The sequence below is a fragment of the Ptiloglossa arizonensis genome, chromosome 6, assembly GCF_051014685.1.
Source record: "Ptiloglossa arizonensis isolate GNS036 chromosome 6, iyPtiAriz1_principal, whole genome shotgun sequence".
Taxonomy (NCBI): domain Eukaryota; kingdom Metazoa; phylum Arthropoda; class Insecta; order Hymenoptera; family Colletidae; genus Ptiloglossa; species Ptiloglossa arizonensis.
Window position 1 is genome coordinate 24,638,967 of NC_135053.1, and position 13,605 is coordinate 24,652,571.

Below are 13,605 nucleotides of genomic sequence, written 5' to 3' on the forward strand. Positions count from 1 at the left end.
CGGAGGAACTGCACCGAACTGGCACGGCCTACGGGACCGAGCGGGAAGTTCGGTAAACTCGCGCGTAGCGGGTGTGTCGACCGCGTCGATGTGTTCTCGCGTGCACACGCAGCCAGCCGCTTCGATGCTGCGGATAATTTCCCCCCCGCCGCCATCGTCGTCGTCGTCGTCTTCTCGAGAAGTTCCCGTCGCCGCAGGTGTCTGCCGTTGTTCCGCGAGCGGATCGGGTACCTTCCTCGCACAGACTTCGCGATACGCCGACGCGTACGGAAAGACTCCGACCGCGCCGCGATTCCGCCGCGATGTTCGATCCGCTCGGATCTCTCGATCGGCCGGAAGCGAGCAACTTGAAGGGAACTTTCCCGCGCGCGAGGTTCTCGACTGCCGCGACGATTCGTCAAAGCATCGTTGCGTCGATTTGCATACCGGGCGACGCGTTCGTCTTCCAGCGTTCGACGACGGAAAATATCCGTGGATCGATCGCATCGTTGCGTTCGTCGTGACCCACGGAATGCGCAATGAATTTTTTCGATCTTTGCGCAACGAGAAACAAATCGAACGGAAGCGAACGCGTGCAAAGTATACGTTCTCGCTTCGTCGAAACCGAACGTATCGATCTTATCGGGCCGCGGAGAGCGCAATTACGCGATCGCGCAAGCGCACCTGTCGGAAGTCGATCTCGACGATTACCGCGAGCAAAAGTGCATTTTCCTGCACCCTAGCGCTGAAAACAAGTTCAAATTTCGCACCGATAGACAGTGATCTTCAAGAGTCCAGAATTGTTCGCGTTCGGTACGAAAGTGCGTAAGAAAATTTTCACCGATCGTACCTTTACGTCTCGCCCTCGAATCGCATCGGATTCTAGCCGACGTATCCCGAGCCGTGGTACCCGCTTCGAAGAGCCTAACGGAAATCCCTTTGATCGTTTCAGACATGCTACGAGATGGAGAGGTACCTGAAGGACGAGCCGAAGCTGCAGTCGTACAAAAAGTTGCCCACAGAGTTGGACACGGCACCCTGGAACCTCTTCAGGGCGCCGCCAATCTCGTGGACGGCCTCCACCGGCACCGCAAACGCACAATTCGAATCGCCGATCAAAGTGGAGGTGAGTAACCGGCGCGCGAGTATCCGGGGGCGGATACGATCGGTGCTCCCACGGGGACGCATACTCGATGTCCGCCGGTTTCGTGCGTGTGCCACGAGCAAGGTGTCGAAAGCCCTCTTTTTATTCTCTGTCCCTGATGCGGCGCAGATGACGACGCCGTCGGAAGACAGGGAAGCGCTCTGTATCGACGACATAAAATTCAGTCCCGGCGATCACAACCACAACGGCCGCGATAGGGATCTCCTGGACCGTCACCTCGATTCCTTGTCGATGTCGTCGGCGAGTTCGGCGTGTTCGGCGTTGTCCTGGGACAGCTCGCCCTCCCTCTCGTGCACGGCACTCATTCTCAAGAAAGAGCCCAGCGAGGATCTCGAAGAGGATGAGGAGCACGAGGTGCGTTCAAGCCGGATTTACATCTCGACACTTATCGTACGAATCTCTCCCGATCGGAGACAGCGTCCGGACGCGCTCGCGTTTTCATTTTATTTTCTCGCCCGTTTCGATCGCGTTGCAACGCTTCCCCGACGCGCCGCCGAGTCCTTTTGCCAGCGAACGATTCGTTTGCGTAAATCCCGAGAAACGCGCGCGCGAAAACACACCACCCGAGCTATATCATCATCGAGCCCGTTAGAACGAGTTGCCTCCGATTTCCACGTCGTCGACGTTCGATAATCAAAATTTTAAGCCCAGTTTTTTAATCCGTCGAAGTTGCTTAAATATTTAACCGCTCGGAATCGATAGGAAACCAGTCGTCGAAACGCTGCTCGGATATTGAGATAAATTCGATCGTACGTTTCGTTGCTTCGATTCTCGCGCAATCGTCTTCGCAATTAGAAACCGACCACGCGGTTCTACAATTGTACGCGCGATTTCCCGTGGATACGAGTAGCGATGGAACGAAACATTGCCAAATTATTGTAAACGCGCGACGATTCGAAGCAACGATGTATCGCGGAGACGCGTATCTTTTTTCGTCGAAGGAAAACGATTCCTTTGATCGTTTATTCGGGAAAAATGACTCCGCTCTCGTTGAAAAGTGGATACATTGTACGTTGTAACGGTCGAAGTTGCATAAAAGCAAACACGGTCGACGAATTAATTTCCGCGCGTAGCCGTACAATCTGAACGATTCGAGTTACCGCAGCGGCCCGATGCGACAATGGATGGAATTTAATTAAACTTCGCCGTTTCGACTATAATCCGTCGGGGTTGGTTTTTAAATTTCGAAAAAATCGACGAAGTTGCCCCATTCATAGAGAAACAGCGACCGTTTGCGTAACGCTATTCGCTTTTCGTCGGCGTAACGGAAACCCCGGGAGATAAAAAGGATTCGAGGCTCGGGTGTAAAAATTAATGGAAACGATATTCGAGGCGCGCGGAGGTTACGCGAATACGAAGAAAAAAGGATGTAATTATTGCGCGCGATATCGACGAGATACCGAGGAAAATTATATCCCGCGCGTTTTATCGTTTCGCGCGCAGCCGATACTCTAAAACGCGAGGAAAGATCGTCTCCCGTTGCGAACGTTTCGATTTCCATTGCTTTGTTACGATATTTTACACCTCGCGGGAAAGTAACGTTTCTCTACGTATTTCACCGTTTAACGTCGCGCGACCGAAGGAGGTAATAATCGCGTTGGGAATCGGAACGATCTCGATAATCGTCGTCCGACCGACGAACTCGCAATCAGCGAGTCGCATCCCCGAGAAGAACGACTCTATTTGCGCGTAACCGTAACTCGGCTCTGGGCCTCCAGTTCCAACGTATCGGGTACAAAATACTCGCCGGATTTACCATCGGGACGCCGGTTACACAAACAACGATTCTTCCCAATTTTCTCCGGTCGCGCGCCGCCCCACGGTGTAATTTAACGCGTATGCGCGTACGCGCGCGCGCGAGCGTTGGCGCGGGTACGGGCGCGGGTGCGGGCACGGGCGGTCTCTCTCTCACGGTAGGCCGTGTAATCCGTTTACGGGGTCATTTACCATTGATCGATTTGCACGGTCGCGGGCGCCGGTGTATCGATGTCCGATATCGTTTTAACCAGTTGCTTGCACTTTAATCAGAGACCCGTTATCGTAATCCCGTTACGTAATGAATTACGTTTGCGGCGCAGGAAATCGAGGAGGAGGAGGACAGCGGCTGCGAGAGCGAAGGTCAGATCCTGACGCCACCGTCGAGCCCCGGCTCGGGTCAAGGTCATTCCAACTCCAGTCACTCGTCGAGCGGGAGTTCGATGCTCGACGTGCACAACCTCAACCTTCATGGAACGGGTGGCAGGAGCGCCATCGTCAGGGTTACCACCAGCAACGCGCAGGGTGTCGCAAGGTAGGCGCACGAACGATTCCCGTTTCGATTACTCGATCCTTTTACCACTGGAGAACCGAGTCGCGAGTCGTTAGATACCGTACTCGTTTGTCTTATCGGCCGATACGATACGACTCGTCGCGACCAACGAATCTTCCGGTATCTTCGAGGCCAGTGGTCTTCCGCTATTGGTTCGCGACACGCGACGAAAGCTACCAACGGTCTGGTCAACGTCTCTCGAGTTTTACGATAATCGCGTATCGATGTTATTATTATATTATACTTCCAACGGTGACCGTTCGATGCGGTAACGGATACAATGCAACGCGAAGAGATTCGAGCGAAATTTCGAAACGCTCGAATAATATTATTCCGCGTACAACGGAGTTTCATTTTTCCGAATACACCGGAGAATGGAAGGTTACCGGAACGGATGGAATAATAGGACTTTATCGATTCCATCTGCCGATGTCTCGTTCGGATAATAAGAAGAGTCCCGTTTTCGTTCGCTAAGGAGTAACGATAAAATCGCGGCCGGTAGACGTCGGTGGCATACGTCGAGCGTAATACGAAAAGAAAAATAGCGCTGCAGCTACGAAATATAGATCGTCGAGAGTTTCGTAGCTACGAGATATCGCATTCGTTGGAAGTTCTCGAAGGATCGACGTTGCGCGAACGCGATCGAGTGATTAACGAGCGGGATTTCGGAGTTGGTCGGGAAACCGTTTTATTCAAATTTATGCGGCTCGGTTGATGCATCGGGAACGCGAGGGAAACCGACCTGGGAAAGCGATCGAAGAATCGCCCTTTAAATCGCATCCGCGCTACGCCCTGGATTAGAGCGGTGTCCGCTTTCGAGTCGCATCGGTTCTCCGTTCTCGAAGAAATCGTAAAAGTAAACGAGTAGTTTATACGGGCGATTTTTTTCAATCCGAGTTCCGTTCTCGAAGAAATCCCGAGAACGAGGAAGTAGGTACCGAGGCAGTTTGTAAAAATTCTCGCGATATCTGAGCGCGTGGTCGGTCCGCGTCGCTGGTACTTCGATCGGCGACCAGACCCAAGAGATATCCGTAATCGTTCCGCGAAGAGATCGTCCGCGCTCCAAGTGGTAGTCGTTCCGTGCGCGGAACGCGAACAAATTGGACGTTCCTCGTTCGCTCTAACGGTGTATACCGCGGTTAATTAGGAAACGAGAACGACGCAGTCCCGTCTTTTTTTCTTCCAGACTGATCTCCGTCACAGCGAACGGCTACCCCGCGGTGGCAGGCACGCAACACGCACACGCAGGGACCACTGCAGCTGCGAGCACCGTGGCCAACAGGCACCACGCGAGGAGCCACGAGCACAGTCCTCCCGACACGAAGCGCAGGATACACAAATGCCAATTTCCGGGATGCAAGAAGGTCTACACCAAGAGCTCGCATCTGAAGGCCCATCAGAGGACGCACACGGGTAAGTGACTCGTCCCTGATTCTCGCTACCTCGCACCGACGTCGATTCAATCGACCGATCGGCCAGTTCGTCTCGATCGAACGATTCGACGCCGCGCGCAGTTTCGACGAAAACCCACCTAGCGTGCACAATGGAGCATCGTTTCATCGCGCGTCGATTAATATCCGTTCGAGACAGAAACGACCAACGTACTCGTCCGGATAAACGTTTCGAGCAACGAATCAAAGAAGAACCACCCCTAACGAGCCATTTATTCCGTAAAAATTACTATCTCAATTACTTAGTCGATCGAACTGTGTTTTACGTAGACGCTCGTAGAAGCGAGAGGCTTCTGGACGAAAAAGGGAAGTCTTCGCTAGAGTTGAACCATCGCGAATAGAACGATTCAACACCGCGAACAGTTTCAACGAAACGATTAGGCGTAACGGAGCATCGTCTTATCGCGCTTCGATTAATATCCGTTGAAGAAGTTTCTGTACAGATTCCAACGATTCGTCGAAAGAGGGGAAATTCTCGATCAAAGTGACCGTTGCGAAGAGTTCGGTGCATTCGGTTCCGCGAAATGAAAAAAATTTGAACTCGCCGTCGAGTCCTATCGGACTTGAAGCGCGTTTCGTTCGAGACCGGCGGATTCGCGAGTTACGCAAGCGTACTCGAACGGTTCGATTATTAGTTTCGAAAGTTACGAAAATAGAAATTTCGCGATGACGTTCGGAACTCTACCGGCCGTCGTAAATCGTACGGAGCCCGATGGATCGAAGACTGAAATATTCGCCGGGTGGAATCTTCCCGAACGATTCGAAGTTACGAAAATGGAGCTCGCGAATTTACGCTCGGTCCTCGTGCGTAATTTCCCGCACGGTTCTTGGAAAATTCATCGAACGACGCGAACACCGCGACCCGTGTTTTCTCACAGTCGCGCCGTAATTGACAGTTTCCGTTCGGACGATGACAGTTTCGCGAACAGGAAACGTTGCTCGCTTTGTTTCGGTGAAAATGCGTGTCGTTTTGTTAGGAATTAGAACAAAATTCGCGAATCGAAGGACGTTTAAACGAGTCGCTCTTAAGCGGAACGTATCGATCGAAATACTAGACCGTTCGATAAGTTTTGTCGTATTTTCCATCGTAAAAAAGTACCATGACGCTTCAACTATAAACAACTGTGAACACACGAACGAGTCGATAGATCTACGCGAAAGTTCCACACGTTCGCCAAACGGTAGTACCACCTGCAGAAAAATATGGGGTCGTTCGAAAAGTGATTTCGTTTTCCAAAATGGGGAATGTGTAATTTAATAAAATGTTTATACACTCTAAAGAAAATCGTGTTTCGTTTCCACAAAAAAAAAAAGAAACGAAACGACTTTCCGAACAACCCGACAAACCAACGAACCTACTGATTCCATTTCCGATCGAACGACGAAACTTATCGAGCGACCTGTCAAGTTTCGTCGATCGTTGGTAATCTAAATTGGAAAATTCACGCGTAAGATTCGGGTACGAGGTAACGTTACGGTCGTCGCTTCGAGAAAAAAAAAGTGTGCAACGCGATGCCGGGTCGCGTCGTGAATCACGAGATCGCGTAATGGTTCGCGTAATGGCCGCGGGCTAGGTGCGCGCAGTTTGCATCGCGGCGTCCCTTCGCCGTTCGAGCGCGATCAACATTTATCACTCTTTCCGCAATTAAGGTAACGCACGTGCGAATTATCAATACCGCCACCGCCATTAATAAACGCCACGGTCGTACGGTGAGAGAGAGAGAGAGAGAGTAGGTAGGGGCCGTCTGTCGTCGAGCGTCGGGTTTTCGCGCGGTCCTTTCTTCGCGATTTACTTAACCGTTAGTCGCGCGCGATTATCCTCCGCCGTCTGTCACGGGTACGACGAAGGAGCGTAGCAACGCTCGGGACAAATTCCCCGACGCGTTCCCTGCCTCCCTTATCGCGGGCTAACAACAATGCATAATTAATTACGGGGCTGAATCAAGGGAGCCTGTACGGCTGGTATCCGCGGCCGGGTGCTCGAACCCCGTGGTAGAACCGAATGAACGTCGCGGCCCACCTGCGCGGAACCGGAAGATGCATGTTTAACGGCGAGGAAGACTAGTCGGGCCACGGTGTGTTCTTCCGCGATCGATCGCGGGATAATCGGCCTTTGGTGTTTCCGTAACCTGGCTTACGTTAAGTTCCGCGTATTTCATTGGAAGACACTAACGGAGAGCCCGGTTTCCAAGATTTAGTCGAACGCGCGAGGATCGTAGTTTCGCGGTGAACGATCCGCCGCTGCGGTGATCCGGCGATCGGTTCGAGCCATCCGCTACGGTATCCGGCTCGAAGTCTGTTATCGCGGCTCGGTAGATATCGGGGCCGAGATTTATTCGGAAAGGCTCGAGGTGTGCCACGAAACCGTAAACACCGGACGAATTCCGTGTTCGATTCCTCCCTGCGAACCAACGTCCGATTCTTCCAAACTTTTCGACGATTGAGCGTTCAATTTCAAACGCAATCGTACATTTCTCCGCTACGTTATCGCGTTCGAAAGTACCGAGGAAGGTAGACCACGGGCGTAGGCGATAATTTCCACCTCGTCGCTCGGGCCACTCCCTTAGGAATCTCGTTAAAGATCCTCGCTCGGTACTGTTGTATTCCTGCTCGATCACAGTTTACTCGGTTCGCTTTCTTGCTCACGGGTTAGGCTCAATTGCGAGCCGTGGTTCGTCCTCACGCTCCACCTGCACGCTTCTTTACGAAACGCTACAAAGATTCCTACTCGATCTCGATCATCGTAATTGGGCGAACGATCGGGCAAACTTACGGTCGTTTACCATGTAATATATATTGTAGGATTATGGAATTGTTTAGCACAAGAGAAAATTTAAATAGGACGTTTATTTTTAGACAAATATAATACAGTCGTGCAGCGGAGTATGGTTACGAACAACTGAACGGATTGTAACGATCACGTCGGCACACCAACCATTCCTTGACTTCTCAAGTACTGCACGGTTCGATGTCGTTGTATTCCAACAAATATTTTACGCGGAACGAGGTATTCGTCGTTTCCACCGTTTGGCTTCCAAAATCCAACAGGAATTTAACCACTCACCGTGGTTACGGGGCGCGTCACCGTTTCAAGCGGAGAACCTAATTAAAACGCATCCAAGCCGGGCAGGAGGCACCAAACGTTCAAAAAACAAAGTTGAAAACTTCCTCCGCGGGTTTGTTCCGTGTCAGCGTACGCCGAAAGAAAGCGAGCCGGGTAATTACACGCAAGAAACCGTGGCTCCTCCGTCGTCACTTCCGTAAGCTGCGTCACTTTGAGCGAAGAACCGACCGAGCACGTTATTACCATGTGGTCAGCTCGCTCCACCTCCTTCGTCCTGCAGCTCTTCGCGGTCGGTTGCGGCGTACGGGGACGCCGAGGGACCGTAATTAACGAGGACTCTTTTCCTTCTCTCTTTTTTCAGCCCCCGTTCCCCATCCCGAGCCCAATTTTGTTCCCTCTCTTTGTCCGTGGATTTCTTCGGCGTCACGCTTCGAACCCTTTCGTCGTACACGAGCCAGCCCGCGCCGGTGACGCTCGCAGCTGCGCGTTCGCGCGTGCACGAGATCACGTCTCGCGTTCGTGACCGGTGTACGCTCGCGCGCGTTATTTAGATCTACGCGCGTGTTGCGTCCGTGCGCCTGAACGGAATGCCGGAAACGCCGATACGTGCGCGTGAACGTCGGTGTGGAAGGTATATTTAGTTCGCGACGATCGGTCTCGTAGCAGAGCGACGCGTAGGTGCGAGCAGAATTTCTTTCTTTTTTTTTTTTTACCACGACGTTGATCCACCTATCGTGGAATCGATCGTGCACGCGCGTGGTTCGCCGACCGATAAACACGGGATCGAAAACCGGATCGATGGACCGTTCTCGTCCAGCGAATCGAACGATACGTTAGAAATATTTTCCTTCGAATCGAACGTTACGTCGTACGACGCTCTTTCTACGATATACGAGCGCTGCGTTTCTGCAGTTCTGTTCTTCTACGTATCGTGCGCAGTGTCAAAATTTCTGGTTCGAACGAGATCGAGGGGATTTACGCGATCGATAACCGAGGAGAATTTCGAAAGTTGCGCACGGTTCGTCCCGCTCGGTTCTACATCGGTTTCGGAGCACGCTGCTCTTCGGGGAGGGTTTCAGAAATGTCCCCGACGTTTAACCGCTGCTATACGCGCACCGTATCCTCCCTAAATTTGCCTCGAAATCCGTTCCGTCGTTACGTCGAATCCCGAATTGCGCGTCGTACACGGATACACGGACGCGCACACGTCCACGCGTTTCTATAATATTGTACACACAGGTGATTAAGCGTGTATACGTGTCCACATATATTTGCTCACGTGAATAGGTACACGTGCGCGGGGCTTCATATGCGTTTATTTACCTACCGGCCGCGTGTGCTCATCTGCATCCATACGCGCGGCGCGCTTACAGGAAAGCGCGCAAATGTGTAATTTCGGTTTCGGTATTACGGTGGATGAGGTAACGAGAGGACGAAGGAGCAACGGCGGCGTACCAAGAGCAACGGAAAGGGGGGGAAAATATTACAGAGGGACGAAAAGGAAAGGTGGCGAGGAGAGGGTGGACAGACGCGGGAGAGAAACGCGGAGTTACCGTAATTCGTGGATCAACCGAGACGGAAACGACGCTTTCTGGAAAAATAAGTCGAAAATATGAAACGACGCTCGGTACGAAACATCGGTTAACTTGGAATTGCGCGGCGCGGGAAATAAGTGCAGCACGCAAGATAAACGCACTCGGTTTCGAGGGTGATTCGATCGTCTCCGCGTTTTATTTCGATTCCCGGTTGAAACCGTAACTTTTCTACTTTCCCGGGATCCGCGATATTTTTCCTAGCCACGATATCGACCGTCGTAATATTTAAAACATTGTCGTTTCTCTTTATCGGCGAGCGTACTTTTTATCGGTACGGACTCGCGATTAAAACGAACCGACCGTTCTGAAATTGCATCGAGAAAGATAACGAATGCCGGATACGCTTTCTTTTTTAAATTGCAATCGGAACGATCATTATCCGTTTGTTAAAATCGGTAACCCAGGCATTAAACTGCTTAATAATTATATTTCAATTATACCCGGCGACGATCGAAACCTATTAAAATCGTACACGATAACGAGGGTGGCGTTTTCCAATAGCTCGGAATAAATTAGTCGATAGATTCTCGGATGGGGAACCGAGCGACAAAGACCCGTTGTGTGGCAACCGTGGGCGGGTGGGGGGAGGGGGGTGGTGCGCTTCCGAGCCGTGGCAGGGCGCATAGACCGCTCTCGCCGGATTTTCTCGAAAACAAGACCTTCCGCGAAAAAATTCCACCTTTCCGAGCCGTTTTTACCCTCTAAAAATCTCTTCTCCGTGCCACGAATTACACCCCCGTCCCGTTGCAAAAAGACGAAGCGGGAGGGATAGCGAGAACGCAGAGGAGCGGAAAGTGAGAAAAACGGAGAGAAGAAAACGAGAGACGGGGGTGGTGGTGGTGGTGTGACGAGAGAAATACGGCGGGAACGAGAGAGAAAGAGCTCGGAGTTAGGTATGGGGTGAACGGGGCGGGGGTGTGTGGGGGTGGCGTTGCGTGTAGGGTGTAGAAACGATGGGTGGGTAGGCAATAAGAGAGAGGTTGGCCGGGACGCCTCCATCGTGCAGCGTGGCAGGTACCTACGTCGGGATTGCTTCTCGCGGATCGTTAAGCAGAACTGCTAACTACGGGATTATGCATACCGCGGGCCCCGTCCCGCAATTATGACTCTGTTATGAATTCGTCCTGACGCAAGGATCCCCTCTGCGCCAGGAAAGGCTCCGCGGCAGACGACGTCCGCGTCACGTATCGCGGCCCGCCGTACGTTTATTTCCCCGAAAACCCCCGGGAAGGGCCTACGCCGCGTGTGCCCGCCCCGACGCGAGAACCTATTACTTTTCTCGTAATTGGTTTCCCGTGTAACGGATTTTCGGGATTTCCCGGTTAATCGTTCGCCCGTGGCCCGTGTAACGTTTCGACGGGCAAACGGCGCCCTCCCGCTTAATCCGCTCTCGGTCTCTCTGCATAACCGGCTCGATATTACGCCCCGCGCTCTGTTTATTACGCGAGCTCGGACCTTCGGATACGCGCTCGCTCGTTTCAAGATCCTTGGACCCTGCGAACCCCGCAACGGGATCCACGGACTCGCAGTTTCCCCCGAAGCGTCGGGGAGTTTATTGCCCCGACGCAGGGCGGTCGCGACGATGGCGGCGTGCAGCTTTTTTTCGAATTCTTGTTTCCCCCTTTCGTCGAGGTCGAGGTTGTTGCCGCGACGTCTCCGAAAATACGCGACGAAAGAGATCAAAAACCAGCCCCCCTGCCTCGAACGCAACTTACATCGCGCGAAACGTTCCTCGATCGAATCGACCAACGACGAGACACTACGGTGGTCCTCCACGATTCGATCTGCGCAACGTTCGTTCCCCCGGGTCGATGGTTGCAAAATTCTCCGCGCGAATGGAAAGAAAACACCGTTTTAAAGACGGCGCAGCTATAGTCACCGGTCGCGTCGCCCCCCTCGAAAATTGGAGGCGGAAGGACCGGGGATCTTCGAGACACCGACGAAAAACTTGGACGAAACGGGAAGGAAGGGGGCTCGAGAAAACTTTGGCGAAGTTTCTCAGAGAGATGGAAATGCCGGTATACTTTGATCTCGGTCGGCGAATCTAATTACTGCCGGTTTCCGAGGAAGAGGAGTCTTCGCGTACCGGGACACGAAACGAGGCGAATCGTCGGATTGGAGCCCGGGCGATCGTGTGGCCGAGTCAACGCGGAGGGCTCGTTACGGATTCCATCGGCGAAGTTTCCTTTCGAGGATCTTTCGGGCATGTAGATACCCGAACGGACGAGCACCGGAGGTGGTGGAGGAGACGGAGAAGAAGAAGGAGGAGGAGGAGGAGGAGGAGGTCGTTCCACCCTGACCCGAGTCGGGTCCTCGGTTCCTCCTCCGTTTGCGACTCGAGGAGTCGCGGCGTCTTAACGGCGAATCGATGTGATCCGATTAGACGATTTAACAGTCAAAGCCATCGTCTGGGTCCGCTAATTCCCTTCTAACGAGCCGATAAGATGTTAACTCTAAATAGCGCGCGGCTTCGCTACGCCGCTGATGAGAGGAACACCGATGCCGCAGGTCTGGTAGCTGCCGCGAGCCAGGATTCGAGTCGCGATCGATCTCGCGTTTAGGCGAGAAGAAGAGGGAGATGGACGCGCTCGTTGATTGCTTTTCGCGTTCGTCGATCGCCTCGAATCGGGTTTAGACGTGGGTCTGGATCGCGCGGTTGCGCGAGCCGGAGGCGAGAACGAATGGAACAGCTGGAAAGTCTCGGGCAACACTTTCTCTCCGATGAAATATTTCACCGATCGATATCGTTCGAGACTCGCGGATCTAACGGTGCGCGAAGTGACGCGGGTCCCGAGCACACCGAGCGAACGGAATCCGCAAAAGTGTATTTAACAACGACACCGGAAAACACCGAGTTAATCTCGCAGCCGGTTCCCAATTCGTCCGCCGGTCTCCGGCAGCCGCGTCGAGTGCTCGATTATTAATCTCGTTTCGCGTTCTTGTTAGAATCGCACCGTGTTCTTTTCAGCAATTACGAGCTTTCGAGCGTAGTAGCAACCGTGGGCGGTTGCGTATAAATTAATCGTAAATTCCTTGTAGAGACGTCCTTTCTATTAACCTGTTGAAGTCTGGTTTAAATCCTCCGCAGCTGTTGCGGGAATGAAATTTAAATCCGTTTAAACGACAACGGGACTGGTGAAAATAAATACCAAACGAACGAATAATTACCAAACACGAGAAGATATTGTACGCGCTTCGGCGAGTAACGGTACGATTTCTCGGCGAGGAGTTCGGCTCGATGTTTCAACCGGACGATCGATCGATTTCGAAAGCGCGAGAAGCAGCTATTGGTTGCGTTCGAGTTGAATTTTTGCCTTTCGCGAGACATCCACCGTACGTCGAACGAAAATATTGTCCCGAGAGTGTTAAACATTTTCGAGGGAACTGGATTCGTTCCTTGTTTATCCACTTTGGACGTCGATATCGCGTCTCGGTGATTTCTTTGTTTTTGCCCCGGCAAAGCCCAGCTATGCGATTTCCTCGCGGGAATCGAGGAACTATCGATCCGTTGGTCCAACAGTCTCGCGGCAACTATACGCGCGTAGGGAACGCTGAAAGGAAGCGAGGAAAGCTGGAAGAAGAAGAAGAAGAAGAAACGGAAGAAGGGGAAAAGAGAGAGATTTCCAATTACAGGGACTTTCTGTTCCGGAATTCCATTCCAAACACCATTGTTCTCGCGTCCAGAGCCGTGGACGGGACTTTGATCCTTCGACGGAGTCCAATCGTTTCGCTGGAAACTTCGCAATCGTCCGGCCTTAGCGCCGTGCCGATGGAATGTCAATATATTTGGAAAATTAAGGAACGACAGGTTCGTTATCCCGACGGATTTCTCCGCCATCGATCGGACGAGATTCGCTACGCCTCGATACAAGAACCGGAACGAAAACAAAAGCGGAAAGCAAAATGGGAACGCTTCGCCCTGCCTACGCATTATTTTTTCTTCGAATCAACAAGTCGCGTCGAAGGTCGACGAACCTTTTATTTTCCCGTGCCAGCGTCGGTGAAAGCGGATAGACTCGAACCGCGGCGTCTCTTATCCGGCT

At 52.4% G+C, this 13,605-nt stretch overlaps 1 protein-coding gene across 7 annotated transcripts in view; it reads left to right on the plus strand.

Annotated features, from left to right (window-relative positions):
• LOC143148348 (Krueppel-like factor 6) overlaps nucleotides 1-13,605 on the plus strand; it is a 371,579-nt gene that overhangs the window by 344,239 nt on the left and 13,735 nt on the right. For 4 of the 7 annotated variants that reach the window (XM_076314628.1, XM_076314624.1, XM_076314626.1 and 1 more), the window contains exons 2-5: nucleotides 932-1,105; nucleotides 1,253-1,498; nucleotides 3,223-3,434; nucleotides 4,639-4,865. In XM_076314628.1, the coding sequence (XP_076170743.1) occupies nucleotides 944-1,105; nucleotides 1,253-1,498; nucleotides 3,223-3,434; nucleotides 4,639-4,865 (847 nt within the window). In that variant the 5' untranslated portion in view covers nucleotides 932-943. Of the gene's footprint in view, nucleotides 1-780; nucleotides 801-931; nucleotides 1,106-1,252; nucleotides 1,499-3,222; nucleotides 3,435-4,638; nucleotides 4,866-13,605 lie in introns of those variants that run through there. The other 3 variants (XM_076314629.1, XM_076314631.1, XM_076314627.1) reach the window with 2 other exon arrangements.